At 44.6% G+C, this 19,500-nt stretch overlaps 1 protein-coding gene across 1 annotated transcript in view; it reads right to left on the minus strand.

Annotated features, from left to right (window-relative positions):
* The window catches only part of LOC139415575 (neurocan core protein-like), a gene marked incomplete at its 5' end in the record, with an annotated part of 185,225 nt that overhangs the window by 70,594 nt on the left and 95,131 nt on the right, over positions 1-19,500 (minus strand). The window contains one exon of the mRNA XM_071163689.1: positions 5,642-5,755. Coding sequence (XP_071019790.1) covers positions 5,642-5,755 — 114 coding nt within the window. The remainder of the gene's footprint in view (positions 1-5,641; positions 5,756-19,500) is intronic.

Raw genomic sequence — 19,500 nt, forward strand, 5'->3', positions numbered from 1 at the left:
CATAGCACATACTGTATCACCTCAACTGTTACATAGCACATACAGTATCATCCCAACTGTTACATAGCACATACTGTATCACCCCAACTGTTACATAGCACATACAGTATCACCCCAACTGTTACATTGCACATACTGTATCACCTCAACTGTTACATAGCACATACTGTATCACCCCAACTGTTACATAGCACATACAGTATCATCCCAACTGTTACATAGCACATACTGTATCACCCCAACTGTTACATAGAACATACTGTATCACCCCAACTGTTACATAGCACATACTGTATCACCCCAACTGTTACATAGCACATACTGTATCACCTCAACTGTTACATAGCACATACTGTATCACCCCAACTGTTACATAGCACATACTGTATCACCCCAACTGCTACATAGCACATACTGTATCACCCCAACTGTTACATAGCACATACAGTATCACCCCAACTGTTACATAGCACATACTGTATCACCTCAACTGTTACATAGCACATACAGTATCATCCCAACTGTTACATAGCACATACTGTATCACCCCAACTGTTACATAGCACATACAGTATCACCCCAACTGTTACATTGCACATACTGTATCACCTCAACTGTTACATAGCACATACTGTATCACCCCAACTGTTACATAGCACATACAGTATCACCCCAACTGTTACATAGCACATACTGTATCACCTCAACTGTTACATAGCACATACTGTATCACCTCAACTGTTACATAGCACATACAGTATCACCCCAACATGCTGCCATTACCTGTACTACACACCACTTTTACATAGCACATACTGTATCACTCCAACTGTTACATAGCACATACTGTATCACCCCAACTGTTACATAGCACATACTGTATCACCTCAACTGTTACATAGCACATACTGTATCACCCCAACTGTTACATAGCACATACTGTATCACCCCAACTGTTACATAGCACATACTGTATCACCTCAACTGTTACATAGCACATACTGTATCACCCCAACTGTTACATAGCACATACTGTATCACCCCAACTGTTACATAGCACATACTGTATCACCCCAACATGCTGCCATTACCTGTACTACACACCACTTTTACATAGCACATACTGTATCACCTGAACTGTTACATAGCACATACTGTATCACCCCAACTGTTACATAGCACATACTGTATCACCTCAACTGTTACATAGCACATACTGTATCACCCCAACTGTTACATAGCACATACTGTATCACCCCAACATGCTGCCATTACCTGTACTACACACCACTTTTACATAGCAGATACTGTATCACCTTAACACGCTGCTAGCCTTCCTAGCTGAGGCCCCACTGTCGAGATCTCTGTCAATATTAGTCTAATTGGAATATTGAAATAATATTGCAAATGTCGGAGAGACAGACAGTAAGGTTTATAGAAATCTCTCCTGTTGAAAACTAAATATTAGTCTAAAATACATTTTTACACTGGAGATCAAGTCTAAGTTCCCTGCCTGGGCTGATGAGACAGTGGATTGCGCAGTCAGATGGAACAGAGTAAATCTCTGTAGACAAACATTGGTAGTAGAATGGCCTTGCCATTCAGTAACTTTCAACGTGGCACCATCACAGGATGCCACCTTTCTAAGTCAGTTCGTCAAATGTTATGCTCTGCTAGAGCTGCCCCGGGCAACTGTAAGTGCTGTTATTGTGAAGTGGAACAACAACGGCTCAGCCACAAAGTGGTAGGCCACACAAGCTCACAGAATGAGACCGTCGAGTGCTGAAGCATGTAGAGCGTAAAAATCGTCTGTCTTCAGTTGCAACACTCACTACCGAGTTCCTAACTGCCTCTGGAAGCAACGTCAGCACAATAACTGTTCGTCAGTAGCTTCACATGTTTCCATGGCCGAGCAGCCTAAGATCACCATGTGCAATGCCAAGCATCGGCTGGAGTGGTGCAAAGCTTCCCAACATTGGTCCCTGCAGCAGTGGAAATGCTTTCTCTGGAGTGATGAACCACGCTTCACCATCTGGCAGTCCGACGGACAAATCATGGTTTGGCGGATACCAGGAGAATGCAAACAAAGCGATGTCCATACAGAAATTTGTTGGTTTGTCAAGATCGGTGTGGAAGAACTTGACTGGCCTGCAGAGCTTTGACCTCAACCCTATTGGACATCTTTGGGATGAATTGGGACGCCGTCTGCGAGCCAGGCTTAATCTTCTGTGGACAAACTGCATAATAAAGCCCATGATTTTGGAACGAGATGTTCGACGACCAGGTGTCCAAATACATTTGGTCATGCAGTGTATCTGTCATAGTTCTTCATAGTCTCTGAACAATTGTATTTTCTCTGTCCCCTTAGTTCCATGATCATGGTTCAATGTTTTCCTTAGAAATGTCTATTGATATCTCCTCTCTTCAGGGTTGAATCATTTATGTGTGGTATTATGACATTTTTTTTCAATTGCTAACATGCATTGGTCAAGACTGTAAGGCTCGTCCTCTTCTGACGAGGAGTAAGAGATATCGGACCAATTTGCAGCGTGGTAAGTGTCCATTTTAATATGTACAACTGAACACTACAAAATACAAAATAACCACGTGAAAGAACAAAACAAACAAAACAGTCCCGTGTGGCACAAACACATAATCACCCACAACTCAAAATTGAAACCAGGCTACCTAAGTATGGTTCTCAATCAGGGACAACGATTGACAGCTGCCTCTGATTGCGAACCATACCAGGCCAAACACAGAAATCCCAAATCATAGAAAAAGGAACCCACCCAACTCACGCCCTGACCATACTAAACAAAGACATAGCAAAAGAACTAAGGTCAGAACGTGACAAAGACTGAAGTCACATTGTCAAAACTCTGTACACAGTCAGCGAAACAGAAGTATATATGGACCAAACTATGAACCCTTTTTTTTTGCTTTCACACAAAATACATTCAATGACCACATTCTCTGAAATCCATGAACACTTTTCTCATTCATACTCCACCACCTGCAAAACGATATATTTGCAGCACGTTTTCAAATGCAAACACACTGTTTGCAAAACTGTTAAAAACACATTCAAAACATAATGATGGCAAATGTTGTGCATTTCTGCAGTAACCAGATTGAAAAATATAGATAATCTCAGCAGAATATTGAATCATTCCAAACACAGCTGATTGCAATTTCAGCTTGAAAGTCTACCCAAGTGTCCTGTTTTTAGTCTGGTCACCAAACAGACAAAGAGGACGGCTTCGAAATGATTTAGTTTGGAAACATGAATCAAGGAAGACGGGTTGGTGGGGAAAGAAGAGTGGCAGGGAGAGGGAGACAGGTTGGTGGGGAAAGAAGAGTGGCAGGGAGAGGGAGACAGGTTGGTGGGGAAAGAAGAGTGGCAGGGAGAGGGAGACAGGTTGATGGGGAAAGAAGAGTGGCAGTATACAAATACAAATACTGATTTATGTGAAAAATCATTTGAACTTCAAAGATAAGTTAATCATTTATGTAATGCTCCCTGTTCGTGTTTTTTAGGTCAGTGTGTTATGAGTGACAATGTATGCTTTGTATGTATGCTTTCTGAATTGTTGCCGGTGTTCTGGTCAAACGAGCTTATTTTGAGACATGTATGAAATGTTTTGGTGGTTTGAGTGAGTTTTGGAGGTGAGATCAACTGTTTGGCCAAGATGCACATTGGTAATGCAGACTGTGTGAAGAGTTTTGAAAAAGTGCTTGTTAGCAATTCAAAATAACTCTAAGCACTGAGCCAGATGGCGACCACAGCCTCCCCTCTCCTCCACTCTCTCCTCTCAGGCCTGCTGATCCAAGTCAACCATAAAGACAGTTACCCACCAGGGTCCATATTGCCCCATGCGGCTAAAAGGAGACGTGTGTGTGTGTGTGGGGGTCGCAGGGTCCATAGCCTCTTAAATAGCTAATCTGTATGAGTGCGGTGGTTGTGGCAATCAGGCTGGCAGGGCGTTGATTAGAGGGGAGGTCCTGGGGAAGAGGCTGCTCCCGCTCCAGCAGTGCACACACACACATCACTGAGCCTCAAACCTCTACGCCTCACAGCCGGTCCATCTCTACATACACGTCACTGAGCCTCAAGCCTCCACGCCTCACGGCCTGTCCATCTCTACACAAACACATCACTGAGCCTCAAACCTCCACGCCTCACGGCCTGTCCATCTCTACACAAACACGTCACTGAGCCTCAAGCCTCCACGCCTCACGGCCTGTCCATCTCTACACAAACACATCACTGAGCCTCAAACCTCCACGCCTCACGGCCGGTCCATCTCTATACACACGTCACTGAGCCTCAAACCTCCACGTCTCACGGCCTGTCCATCTCTATACACACGTCACTGAGCCTCAAACCTCCACGCCTCACGGCCTGCCCATCTCTATACACACGTCACTGAGCCTCAAACCTCCACGCATCTCGGCCTGTCCATCTCTACACACACATCACTGATTGGGATCCTCCGTCTCTTTCTACAGGGTAAGGTATCGATCTGTAAAGGCTCATTACCCTGCCCCAGGTAGAGAAGCAGACTCAGAGCCTTGCAGGAAGAGAGAGCTGGGCTGCTAGGATACAGGCTGACGGTATGGGTGAGGGAGAGAAAACCCCAGAGGTTGGGCTTCTACTGGGGTAAATATGCATTAGTACACTGCCCATCTCTATTTAAACTCTCCTTCTCTCTTTCATCTCAATCTCTCAGTTTTTCTCTTGGTTCTACAAAGAAACGTTCTCCTAAAGTGTGTTTCACAGACAGTACTGTGGCTGGCTGTCTATCTTTCATAGACCTGCTTTCATGTAATGGAGGCCCAAAACCATTTACATTTTTCAAACAGCGTAGCTGCATTCATGCCCACGAGGCATTCTTCCACTTTGAGGGGCTCCAGCTGAGCACAGGTGTTCTGTCATAAGCTGCACCACTGATACATACATTGGGGGGAAAAAGTATTTAGTCAGCCACCAATTGTGCAAGTTCTCTCACTTAAAAAGATGAGAGAGGCCTGTAATTTTCATCATAGGTACACTTCAAATATGACAGACAAAATTAGGGAAAGAAATCCAGAAAATCACATTGTAAGATTTTTTATGAATTTAATTGCAAATTATGGTGGAAAATAAGTATTTGGTCAATAACAAAAGTTTATCTCAATTCTTTGTTAAATACCCTTTGTTGGTGATGACAGAGGTCCGTGTTGCTGGGCAACACAGACATTCAACTCCCTCCAAAGATTTTCTATGGGGTTGAGATCTGGAGACTGGCTAGGCCATTCCAGGACCTTGAAATGCTTCTTACGAAGCCACTCCTTCGTTGCCCGGGCGGTGTTTTTGGGATCATTGTCATGCAGAAAGACCCAGCCACGTTTCATCTTCAATGCCCTTGCTGATGGAAGGAGGTTTTCACTCAAAATCTCACGATACATGGCCCCATTCATTCTTTCCTTTACACGGATCAGTCGTCCTGGAAATTGCAGGCCTCTCTCATCTTTTTAAGTGGGAGAACTTGCACAATTGATGGCTGACTAAATACTTTTTTGCCCCACTGTATGACCATTTCCTCTTTCCCCCAGTGATGTGAGTTAATGAGAGAGGTGTTAAGTGATAAAATGTTACCTTTCTCACAAGTGGCTCCACCGTAGCTGGGCAGACACAGGCACACAAAGGAATTGATCTCGTCGATACAGGTGCCTCCGTTCTGACACGGGTTTGACTGGCAGTCGTCGATGTCTGTCAGGGAAAAAAGGGTTGTGTTCATTAGGCACCAAATGGAAGGAAACATATTGAATCAGGGAGGGATCACCTGGACTTGTCCAATAAGAATGGCTTATTTTTGTTTTAAAATGTATGTCCTAATGAATACAACCAAGGAAAAACAAGGATACATGAGGAGACAGGGTCAGTTACAACAATGCAGTCACTGGACACGGCACATATCTCTTGTCACCATCAGAGATCTAACTTTTCTGGGAGTTCTGAGCTCTTTTGAGGAGTTGTAATTAAAAGCTTTGCATCAGCAGCCCATCAATAAGTGGGTGGAGGAGCAGTGAAGCGCATGACATTAATTGTGATGCGTATGCAGGACTTGCCTTCCACTCTGCTGTCAATCCTGAACAGGTTATAGTCTCCACTGGCAGGGAAAAGATGCAGGGAGGAGGCAGTTTGATGTTGGAGTTGTTTGATATTCAGATATTTACACCCATGCAATCATGCTAGAGTTGTACTGACACTTCATACTGTATATGTGAAACTGATGCATGTAGCTGTGATACAGATGAACAAACTCATACAGTATACCAGGAATCCATGCTTGTATACACACGAAAAGACACACACACACACACACACACACACACACTTTGTGGAGACGTTTAAGGCCATGGTTCTCCTTTCTGTGTAAAAGCAGAACTATATTTATCTCACTGCTGATCTGGGGCCTTAGGGCAAAATCATTAAAACCACAGCTGGCATCCCAGCAACCATTGCCCTCAGAACATCTGAGTATATCTCGGGGGCCCGGGCGAGAGGGCAGGAGACGGGTATCGAGTGACGTAGGGATCACGCTTTTTATAGTTCTCCAAGTCTGGAAGAGAGTGGAAGATGGCGTGTCCCTAGGTTGGATTACAGGGATTTGATGGCGAGGCGTGTTGGATAAAAGCAGCTTGTGGTGGTTATCAAAGCGGAGAGAAGAAAGGCAGGAGTTAGTCTGAATCCACACTGGGACGGCCTGCCATGTCTAGACGATGAATCAACAGACCAGGAGGGAGGGATTACTACAGCACACATACAGAGACGTATGGAGGCTCTGACTGGTGCTGTACTGTATATATAGCAGGGCTCTCAGCTGGGTTCTCTAGTACTGCAATGTTTCTCTGCTAATCAGGAAGTGTGATACTTTGGAGTACAGAAGAGTTGAAAGCTGGCCACTCATCCATCCCATTGTCTGTGAGGTGGTACCACAATCCTCCAAAGAAGACTTGCTTTAGCTCAGCTAACTCTGACCCTCATGCAGAGCAGCACTTGACTCTCAACAATGACAGGAAAGAGGGAACATACTGCTGGAGTGTCTCCCCTCCCTCCTCTCCTCCTCCCATCCTCCTCCAGCTTCAGACACAGCAGGCATAACAGAGGAGAGCAGAGAGAAGCCAGAGAGCTCATTCAGTGGCCACTCAGTGTCCACCCAGCCCAGCTGGCTAACTGGGGATAAACTGTAGTCGGGGTGGTCGGGGTGGACGGTGGAGGGCGGCTGCTGTCCAGCCTTCTCTGGCTTCCTCCCCAGGACAACACAGGCAGGCCTGAAAGCCTAGAAGCTATGCTCCATCCCCAAGGACTCCATGCAGCAGCCGGTGGAGGATTGTGGGGATTGTTCATCGGCTGGCAGAGGAGAGAGAGGGGAGAGAGAGAGCGAGTGAAAGAGCGAGCGAAAGAGGCCAGACTAACTGGGGGGGGGGGGGGGGGGGGGGGGGGCTGCCGCTGACAAATGTGCAGTCTCAGCCCAGATGACATGGGTGAGAGAGAGAGAGAGAGAGAGAGAGTGAGAGATTGCAGTCTTGGCCAGTCCACCCACCAACCCCCCCACCACCCCACCCTCGTCTCTATGGTGTGTGTGTGCCAGTCCAGTGTAATACTATATCCCTATGCAGGGCCAGGCCCCTCTATTCCTGCTGTTTCCAGTTCTGGAGGGGTTTTCCCCCTACTTTACCACAGCAAGATTTATGCTTTCAATTCCAGACGCGGTCAGGGCATCTGTGAACATGGAGCCAAATAAAAAGTAAACAGCTCTCTCTTTTATAAATGTGAATTTCGACGCAATCAACAATTTCACGCCAATGAATCCCAGCAGGTTTCTCCTCTGGGCCCAGTTAGAGTCCACAGACTAGAATCTAATAAAGGAGGCAAAGAAACGAAGAAAGGATCAATATCATGACCAAGGACTTTCTCTCAGTCAGACAGACCAGCATTAAAAAAGTTCCCCAGGCATATTTCCTCTCTCTCTCATTCACGTTCTCTCCCTCTCCTGTTCCCTCTCCTACAATGGTGCGGCTGTGGGGTTCAAGTCTTAATGATTAAAAATGTAAAGCCATGTGACACAGGCAGACAGAAGTCATTTGCCATGCAGGGGTAGAGAGGGTAGTGAGGGATTCATTGAGTCATTTTCTCTCTCTCTCTCTCTCTCTCTCTCTCTCTCTCTCTCTCTCTCTCTCTCTCTCTCTCTCTCTCTCTCTCTCTCTCTCTCTCTCTCTCTCTCTCTCTCTCTCTCTCTCTCTCTCTCTCTCTCTCTCTCTCTCTCTCTCTCTCTCTCTCTCTCTCTCTCTCTCTCTCTCTCTCTCTCTCTCTCTCTCTCTCTCTCTCTCTCTCTCAATGCAACATCACCAAGCCCTGCCACAGATGACAGTCTCTCTCTGCCATGCTGCATGATACCCACATTCCTAAGTCAGTCGGCTCCTCACAAAACAGACACTACAGTCTACCTGAGAACTAATATGGTCTACCTTACATAAAACTATCAATACAGACACTATATAATCTACAGCACCTGGAAACCAGAGGAATGGATTGCTAAATTGGCATTGCACAGTGAAGTCGCAATCTATCTCAGTTGGCTATTCATAACACAGACACTAGTACTATACTATACCTTGGTGCAAGGAAAGACGTTACTGTAGCTACCATCCACTTAGAGTTTCCTCTGAGGCAATCAACACATCAGCATTCACCTATAAAGTCAGCATTCCATTCATTAAACAGGCATTACGATGAGCATCAGAGTGAACCACCCACAGGAAATAACCCATTGTTTGCAGCAAAGAAGCCATCACCCACCTCAGTTAACATTCACACTGACAGCCCCATGAATGAAAACTAAAATGCCGCATTGAGCAAGTCAACATCTCTGGAGTGTATTTGTTGGCCTTGGAACCTAATGATAGCCATTTCCTTGACACTTTATGATAACCATTTCCTTGACAGCATCTTAAAGGGATCATTATCTGAAGGATGGTTTCTGCCACTTAAAACTCTGTGGAGTGTTTTGGAACCACAGCGGGCAGCACCAGGGTGATACACGTCTGCCTGCACGTCCTAATGACAGTTTGAGAGAGGACATTGAAATTCAGTGGTGTCCGTCTCCTCTGAGTTTGTTTTATTACGTTTGAAGGATAAATGACCCTCTTTCAAGGGAACAGTTGTCATCCTGTTGCTGTTGATTGTCTCCTTCGTAATTACTTTGGCAACATGTGAATAGTCTCGCCTTTTGAATGAAATGCGCTTTATGGATTGTGCAGTGAAGTGGGATTGTCAGAGGGGAGGACAAAGAAAATGTGGTGGAAAGAGAGGGATAGAGAGAGAGTGGGAGGAAGGGAAGTAAGGAGGAAGAGAGTGAAAAAAGAAAGAGACTAACCACTTCTGGGAAAATTGACACTAAACAAACAACAACACGACGAATTATCTATCCAAAATGGAGATGTATGGGTAAACCACTTCTCCAATCTATTTGGCTCTATAATAAAGAATAAAGAGCAAAACATATGCATGATCAAATACAAATCTTGAATCTTGAATCAACTATTAAAGACTACCAGAACCCACTGGATTCTCCAATTACCTTGAATGAGTTACAGGACAAAATAAAAACCCTCCAACCCAAAAAAGCCTGTGGTGTTGATGGTATCCTTAATGAAATGATCAAATATAGAGGCAACAAATTCCAATTGGCTATACTAAAACTCTTTAACATCATCCTTAGCTCTGGCATCTTCCCCAATATTTGGAACCAAGGACTGATCACCCCAATCCACAAAAGTGGAGACATATTTGACCCCAATAACTATCGTGGAATACGCGTCAACAGTAACCCTGGGAAAATCCTCTGCATTATCATTAACAGCAGACTCGTACATTTCCTCAATGAAAACAATGTACTGAGCAAATGTCAAATTGGCTTTTTACCAAATTACCGTACAACAGACCATGTATTCACCCTACACACCCTAATTGACAACCAAACAAACCAAAACAAAGGCAAAGTCTTCTCATGCTTTGTTGATTTCAAAAAAGCCTTCGACTCAATTTGGCATGAGGGTCTGCTATACAAATTGAAGGAAAGTGGTGTTGGGGGTAAAACATACGACATTATAAAATCCATGTACACAAACAACAAGTGTGCGGTTCAAATTGGCAAAAAACACACACATTTCTTCACACAGGGTCGTGGGGTGAGACAGGGATGCAGCTTAAGCCCCACCCTCTTCAGTATATATACAGTATATCAACAAATTGGCGCGGGTACTAGAAAAGTCTGCAGCACCCGGCCTCACCCTACTAGAATCCGAAGTCAAATGTCTACTGTTTGCTGATGATCTGATGCTTCTGTCACCAACCAAGGAGGGCCTACAGCAGCACCTAGATCTTCTGCACAGATTCTGTCAGACCTGGGCCCTGACAGTAAATCACAGTAAGACCAAAATAATGGTGTTCCAAAAAAGGTCCAGTCGCCAGGACCACAAATACAAATTCCATCTAGACACTGTTGCCCTAGAGCACACAAAAAACTATACATACCTTGGCCTAAACATCAGCACCACAGGTAACTTCCACAAAGCTATGAACGATCTGAGAGACAAGACAAGAAGGGCATTCTATGCCATCAAAAGGAACATAAATTTCAACATACCAATTAGGATCTGGCAAAAAATACTCAATTCAGTCATAGAGCCCATTGCCCTTTATGGTTGTGAGGTCTGGGGTCCGCTCACCAACCAAGACTTCACAAAATGGGACAAACACCAAATTGAGACTCTGCATTCAGAATTCTGCAAAAATACAACATGTACAACGTAGAACACCAAATAATGCATATAGAGCAGAATTAGGCCGATACCCACTAATTATCAAAATCCAGAAAAGAGCCGTTAAATTCTACAACCACCTAAAAGGAAGCGATTCCCAAACCTTCCATAACCTTTTGTGACTAGGGGGCAGTATTTTCATTTTTGAAAAAATAACGTTCCCGTAGTAAACGGGATATTTTGTCAGGACAAGATGCTAGAATATGCATATAATTGACAGCTTAGAATAGAAAACACTCTAAAGTTTCCAAAACTGTACAAATATTGTCTGTGAGTATAACATAACTGATATTGCAGGCGAAAGCCTGAGAAAAATCCAATCCGGAAGTACCTCATGTTTTGAAAGCGTTGCGTTCCAATGCGTCCCTATTGAGCAGTGAATGGGTTATCAACCAGATTACTTTTTCTCCGTATTCCCCAAGGTGTCTACAGCAATGTGACGTAGTTTTACGCATTTATGTTGAAGAATACCCGTAAGCGGCTACATTGCTCATCTGGTCACCTGATGGCTCCCAGAGTGATTCTCGTGTAAAATACAGAGGTAGCCATTATTCCAATCGGTCTTACTGAAAAACCAATGGATATATTATCGAATAGATATTTGAAAAACACCTTGAGGATTGATTATAAACAACGTTTGCCATGTTTCTGTCGATATTATGGAGCAAATTTTGAATATTTTTCGGCGTTTTCGTGACTGCAATTTCCGGGCGATTTCTCAGCCAAACGTGAAGAACAAACAGAGCTATTTTGCCTACAAAAATAATATTTTTGGAAAAAAGGAACATTGGCTATCTAACTGGGAGTCTCGTGAGTGAAACCATCTGAAGCTCATCAAAGGTAAACAATTTAATTTGATTGCTTTTCTGATTTCCGTGACCAAGTTACCTACTGCTAGCTGGACAAAATGCTATGCTAGGCTATCGATAAACTTACACAAATGCTTGTCTAGCTTTGGCTGTAAAGCATATTTTGAAAATCTGAGATGACAGGGTGATTAACAAAAGGCTAAGCTGTGTCTCAATATATTTCACTTGTGATTTTCATGAATAGGAATGTTTTCTATGAATATTTATGTCCGTTGCATTATGCTAATTAGTGTCAGTCAATGATTACGCTCCCTCATGCGGGATGGGGAGTCATTAGAGGATAACAAAGCCATCACCTACAGAGAGATTAACCTGGAGAAGAGTCCCCTAAGCAAACTGGTCCTGGGGCTCTGTTCACAAACACAAACACACCCCACAGAGCCCCAGGACAGCAGCACAATTAGACCCAACCAAATCATGAGAAAACTAAAATATAATTACTTGACACATTGGAAAGAATTAACAAAACTAGAATGCTACTAGAATGCTACTAGAAACTAGAATGCAAACTAGAATGCTATTTGGTCTTAAACAGAGAGTACACAGTGGCAGAATACTGACCCAAACTTAAGGAAAGCTTTGACTATGTACAGACTCAGTGAGCATAGCCTTGCTATTGAGAAAGGCCGCCGTAGGCAGACATGGCTCTCAAGAGAAGACAGGCTATCTGCTCACTGCCCACAAAATGAGGTGGAAACTGAGCTGCACTTCCTAACCTCCTGCCCAATGTATGACCATATTAGAGAGACATATTTCCTTCAGATTACACAGATCCACAAAGAATTCGAAAACAAATCCAATTTTGATAAACTCCCATATCTACTGGGTGAAATTCCACAGTGTGCCATCACAGCAGCAATATTTGTGACCTGTTGTCACAAGAAAAGGGCAACCAGTAAAGAACAAACACCATTGTAAATACAACCCATATTTATGCTTATTTATTTTCCCTTGTGTACTTTAACCATTTGTACATTGTTACAAAACTGTATATATATATATATATTGCAAATGTCATATTATATATATATATATATATAATATGACATTTGCAATGTCTTTATTGTTTTGAAACTGTACATTTTTATTGTTTATTTCACTTTTGTATATTATCTACCTCACTTGCTTTGGCAATGTTAACACATGTTCCCATGCCAATAAAGCCCCTTGAATTGAATTGAATTGAGAGATAGTTAGAGGGTGACAGAGAGAGAAAGTGAAAGAGAGAGTAAGAGAGAGACAGAGAAAGAAAGAGAGAGAGATAGTTAGAGGTTGACAGAGAGAGAGAAAGAGAGAGAGACAGAGAAAGTGAGAGATAGTTCGAGGGTGACAGAGAGAGAGAGTGAAAGAGAGAGAGAGAGAGAAAAATAGAGATAGAGGGTGACAGAGAAAGAGAGAGTGAGAGAGAGACAGAGAAAGAGAGAGTGAGAGAGAGACAGAGAAAGAGAGAGATAGTTAGAGGGTGACAGAGAGAGAGACAGAGAAAGAGAGTGTGAGAGAGAGACAGAGAAAGAGCGAGATAGTTAGAGGGTGATAGAGAGAGAGAGACAGAGAGAGATAGTTAGAGGGTGACAGAGAGAAAGAGAGTGAAAGAGAGACCTGGAACTGCTAATGGGATTATTTGCACTCAACAGGTCCTATTGATGACCTTATGATTCAGCAGAGCATAAGAAAGCTCTATTCAACACTCCACTAACAAAACGTACAGCCGCTGAGTGTGCCGTGAAACAGAGAAGGTAAGCCACAAAGAGATGGAGCATGTATCAGACACCCATACCCCCCCCCCCCCCCCCCCCCCACACACACACACACACACACACACACACCTGCTGTTGCCAGCGTATGGTAACTCAGCCGCTGTCAGTATGGGAGACAGAAAGCTTGTTTAGTCCTAACACAGCCCAACAGCTCAGTAAAGGACCCAGGGTGGGAAACTAAATGCCAACACTTCCCTGATCAAACAGTGTTTTGATAGATTAAAGAGAGGGTTAGTGAACCTGGAAATACCAGACGGGGAAAATTCATTTAGGACAGGAGAACAGGAAGCGGGAGAGTATAGACCTGAAGGAGAGGACTGCTCAGTACCTAGGCTGGTCTTGTCCAGGGCTGGGTCAATTCCATTTCAATTTAGTCCATTTGAAGTTCTAATTCAACAACTGAAAAAAATCCTGATTGAAAATAAATGACACTTTTCATTTCTTGAATTGGATCATTAGTTCATTCCTTCACTCTCTTGAATTGACTGACTGAATGAAATGGAATTGACCCCAAACAGTGATGTAGTGGTAAGTAAAGAGGTGGGTAAACTGTATGTGTGTCTGTGTGTGTGTGTGCATGTGTGTGTGTGCCCTTGGCTGGTGGAGAAGGAGGATGACTGGACGTAGAGCGGATCAGAGCTGACCGTGTCTTTCAAAGATAATTCGTAAAAATACAAATAACTTCACAGATCTTCATTGTAAAGGGTTTAAACACTGTTTCCCAAGCCCGACTACCCTGTATGTAGCCTCGCTACTGTTATAGCCTTGCTACTGTATATAGCCTCGCTACTGTTATTTTTTACTGTCTTTTTACTGTTGTTTTTATTTCTTTACTTACCTACTTACCTTTTATTCACCTATTATTCACCTAATACCTTTTTTTTCACTGTTGGTTAGAGCCTGTAAGTAAGCATTTCACTGTTGGTTAGAGCCTGTAAGTAAGCATTTCACTGTTGGTTAGAGCCTGTAAGTAAGCATTTCACTGTTGGTTAGAGCCTGTAAGTAAGCATTACACTGTTGGTTAGAGCCTGTAAGTAAGCATTTCACTGTTGGTTAGAGCCTGTAAGTAAGCATTTCACTGTTGGTTAGAGCCTGTAAGTAAGCATTTCACTGTTGGTTAGAGCCTGTAAGTAAGCATTTCACTGTTGGTTAGAGCCTGTAAGTAAGCATTTCACTGTTGGTTAGAGCCTGTAAGTAAGTATTTCACTGTTGGTTAGAGCCTGTAAGTAAGCATTTCACTGTTGATTAGAGCCTGTAAGTAAGCATTTCACTGTTGGTTAGAGCCTGTAAGTAAGCATTTCACTGTTGGTTAGAGCCTGTAAGTAAGCATTTTACTGTTGGTTAGAGCCTGTAAGTAAGCATTTCACTGTTGGTTAGAGCCTGTAAGTAAGCATTTCACTGTTGGTTAGAGCCTGTAAGTAAGCATTTCACTGTTGGTTAGAGCCTGTAAGTAAGCATTTCACTGTTGGTTAGAGCCTGTAAGTAAGCATTTCACTGTTGGTTAGAGCCTGTAAGTAAGCATTTCACTGTTGGTTAGAGCCTGTAAGTAAGCATTTCACTGTTGGTTAGAGCCTGTAAGTAAGCATTTCACTGTTGGTTAGAGCCTGTAAGTAAGCATTTCACTGTTGGTTAGAGCCTGTAAGTAAGCATTTCACTGTTGGTTAGAGCCTGTAAGTAAGCATTTCACTGTTGGTTAGAGCCTGTAAGTAAGCATTTCACTGTTGGTTAGAGCCTGTAAGTAAGCATTTCACTGTTGTATTCGGCGCACGTGACAACTAAACTTCTATTTGATTTGATTTTGTTCAATGAACCATAAATAATTACTGAACATGCACCTGTGGAACGGTCGTTTAGACACTAACAGCTTACAGACAGTAGGCAATTAAGGTCACAGTTATGAAAACTTAGGACAATAAAGAGGCCTTTCTACTGACTCTGAAAAGCACCAAAAGAAAGATGCCCAGGGTCCCTGCTCATCTGCGTGAACGTGCCCTAGGCAGGCTGCAAGGAGGCATGAGGACTGGCCAGGGCAATAAATTTCAATGTCCATACTGGGAGACGTCTAAGACAGCGCTACAGGGAGACAGGACGGACAGGATCGGTACATCCGAACAACACACCTGCGGGACAGGTACAGGATGTCAACAACAACTGCCCGAGTTACAACAGGAATGCACAATCCCTCCATCAGTGCTCAGACTGTCCACAATAGGCTAAGAGAGGCTGGACTGAGGGCTTGTAGGCCTGTTGTAAGGCAGGTCCTCACCAGACAACACCGACAACAACGTCGCATATGGGCACAAACCCACCGTTGCTGGACCAGACAGGACTGGCAAAAAGTGCTCTTCACTGACGAGTCTCAGTGAAGTCTCACCAGGGGTGATGGTCGGATTTGCGTTTATCGTCAAAGGGATATGAGTGTTACACTTAGGCCTGTACTCTGGAGCGGGATCGATTTGGAGGTGGAGGGTCCATCATGGTCTGGGGCGGTGTGTCACAGCCTCATCGGACTGAGCTTGTTGTCATTGCAGGCAATCTCAATGCTGTGCGTTACAGGGAAGACATCCTCCTCCCTAATGTGGTACTCTTCCTGCAGGCTCATCCTGACATGACCCTCCAGCATGACAATGCCACCAGCCATACTGCTCGTTCTGTGCGTGATATCCTGCAAGACAGGAATGTCAGTGTTCTGCCATGGCAGCGAAGAGCCATGAATCCCATTGAGTACCTCTGGACCTGTTGGATCGGAGAGTGAGGGCTAGAGCCATTCCCACCCAGAAATGTCCGGGAACTTGCAGGTACCTTGGTGGAAGAGTGGGGTAACATCTCACAACAAGAACTGGCACATCTGGTGCAGTTTATGAGGAGGAGATGCACTGCAGTACTTAATGCAGCTGGTGGCCACACCAGATACTGACTGTTAATTTTTGATTTTGAACCCCCCTTGTTCAGGGACGCATTATTCCATTTCTGTTAGTCAGATGTCTGTGGAACTTGTTCAGTTTGTCTCAGTTGTTGAATATTATGTTCATACAAATATTTACACATGTTAAGTTTGCTGAAAATAAACGCAGTTGACAGTGAGAGGACGTTTCTTTTTTTGTTGAGTTTAGTATGTACGTATACAACACAGGAGGTTGTTGGCACCTTAATTGGGGAGGACGGGCTCATAATAATGTCTGGAATGGAATAAATTAAATGGTATCAACACATCAAACACATGGTTCCCAGGTGGTTGATACAATTCCATTGATTCCATTCCAGACATTATTATGAGCTGTCCTCCCCTCAGAACTTATGTGCTGTTGCCTTGTGTTCTATAGATAGATCAATGAACCATTGATATTGGTTCCAGCCTAGTGTATAAAAGAACGTCTACTTGCTAACATCACAGATTGTTATTTCGTTTATACAGTAGATGCATACGCTTGTTCATTGGTACGGACATAGAAACTAACCTATACAGATGTAGGATCTTCATTTGATCTCCCTGTTGCAGGAGAACTAATTTACACTTACACATTTCACACTTTATTTTCCCCTATGAAAACTGTTTCAACCCCTACAAAAATGTCCATAAATTATAATCAACATAATAATTCACATTGCCTGTTGCTGCAGGACTATTATCTTCCCTGTTCTCTGACAGCCAGCCTCTCTGGTCACTGTTCTCTGACAGCCAGCCTATCTGGTCACTGTTCTCTGACAGCCAGCCTCTCTGGTCACTGTTCTCTGACAGCCAGCCTCTCTGGTCACTGTTCTCTGACAGCCAGCCTATCTCTGGTCACTGTTCTCTGACAGCCAGCCTATCTGGTCACTGTTCTCTGACAGCCAGCCTATCTCTGGTCACTGTTCTCTGACAGCCAGCCTATCTCTGGTCACTGTTCTCTGACAGCCAGCCTCTCTGGTCACTGTTCTCTGACAGCCAGCCTATCTCTGGTCACTGTTCTCTGACAGCCAGCCTATCTGGTCACTGTTCTCTGACCTCTCTGGTCACTGTTCTCTGACAGCCAGCCTATCTCTGGTCACTGTTCTCTGACAGCCAGCCTATCTCTGGTCACTGTTCTCTGACAGCCAGCCTATCTCTGGTCCCTGTTCTCTGACAGCCAGCCTATCTGGTCACTGTTCTCTGACAGCCAGCCTATCTCTGGTCACTGTTCTCTGACAGCCAGCCTATCTCTGGTCCCTGTTCTCTGACAGCCAGCCTATCTCTGGTCACTGTTCTCTGACAGCCAACCTATCTCTGGTCACTGTTCTCTGACAGCCAGCCTCTCTGGTCCCTGTTCTCTGACAGCCAGCCTCTCTGGTCACTGTTCTCTGACAGCCAGCCTCTCTGGTCCCTGTTCTCTGACAGCCAGCCTCTCTGGTTCCTGTTCTCTGACAGCCAGCCTCTCTGGTCCCTGTTCTCTGACAGCCAGCCTATCTCTGGCCACTGTTCTCTGACAGCCAGCCTATCTCTGGTCCCTGTTCTCTGACAGCCAGCCTATCTCTGGTCCCTGTTCTCTGACAGCCAGCCTATCTCTGGTCACTGTTCTCTGACAGCCAGCCTCTCTGGTCACTGTTCTCTGACAGCCAGCCTCTCTGGTCACTGTTCTCTGACAGCCAGCCTATCTCTGGTCCCTGTTCTCTGACAGCCAGCCTATCTCTGGTCCCTGTTCTCTGACAGCCAGCCTATCTCTGGTCACTGTTCTCTGACAGCCAGCCTCTCTGGTCACTGTTCTCTGACAGCCAGCCTCTCTGGTCACTGTTCTCTGACAGCCAGCCTATCTCTGGTCACTGTTCTCTGACAGCCAGCCTATCTCTGGTCCCTGTTCTCTGACAGCCAGCCTATCTCTGGTCACTATTCTCTGACAGCCAGCCTCTCTGGTCACTGTTCTCTGACAGCCAGCCTCTCTGGTCACTGTTCTCTGACAGCCAGCCTATCTCTGGTCCCTGTTCTCTGACAGCCAGCCTCTCTGGTCACTGTTCTCTGACAGCCAGCCTATCTCTGGTCCCTGTTCTCTGACAGCCAGCCTATCTCTGGTCACTGTTCTCTGACAGCCAGCCTATCTCTGATCCCTGTTCTCTGACAGCCAGCCTATCTCTGGTCACTGTTCTCTGACAGCCAGCCTATCTCTGGTCCCTGTTCTCTGACAGCCAGCCTATCTCTGGTCACTGTTCCCTGGGAGATGAGGCTTGGTCAGTGGCCTGTTGTCATTTCCCAGTCCCACATAAATAGAGGTCTGTGGCCCTAAAGCCATGCAGGCACCAGTCAGTCAGTCAGTCAGCATCTACCTGCCGTCAGAGACACAGCTGGCTGGCTGGAGATACTGGCTGGAAAGACATGGTTGTTTTTCTAGAAGAGAAAGGGTTCTCAATGAGTTACCTGGCTAAATAAACATTTCAAAACATTGGAAAGCGGCGGGAATATTCTTGCTGACTCATTCTCCTCCTTTCCTTCCCCAATTGACTCCCTCCTTTTACTTTGGGACATTGAGTACCCCTAGGGACAGTGATTTAGAAATGTCCCCTGACAGCCACTGTCTCAGCTGCCACCCAGAACTGTGATCATTACCAGGGTTTACCAGGGTCAGCTCCACTCTAAATGACTGATCTACTGTATCATACATCTACAGCAATGCAGAAACACCTTTCTGATTTTAATGTAGAACAGTTCCCTCAGGGGAGGAAATGGAGGGCTATTCTCTACCTCTGCTATTTCTGACATACTTTAGCAAAAAGAAGGGAAATAATCCCTCTCCTGAAAGAATCGATTAATCACTGGCAGTGGGAAAACTTAGTGGGTTAGACTATATACTGTAAGTAGATGGTGTGAAGTTGTGGAGTACAGTGTAGGCTACAATGACAGTGCAGAGGTTTATAACGAAGTCATTTTCACAGACGTTTCTACTTCAACACCTGATTGATCCACTTCAGAGCTACTGTACCTCAGCTCCACCTCAACTCACCTGGCTTTGGGCTGATGCTTCTTATCGCTCTTTTTCGAATAATCTCTCTGCTCT

Source organism: Oncorhynchus clarkii, chromosome 1 (genome assembly GCF_045791955.1).
Source record: "Oncorhynchus clarkii lewisi isolate Uvic-CL-2024 chromosome 1, UVic_Ocla_1.0, whole genome shotgun sequence".
In the NCBI taxonomy this organism is placed as follows: Eukaryota; Metazoa; Chordata; class Actinopteri; order Salmoniformes; family Salmonidae; genus Oncorhynchus; species Oncorhynchus clarkii.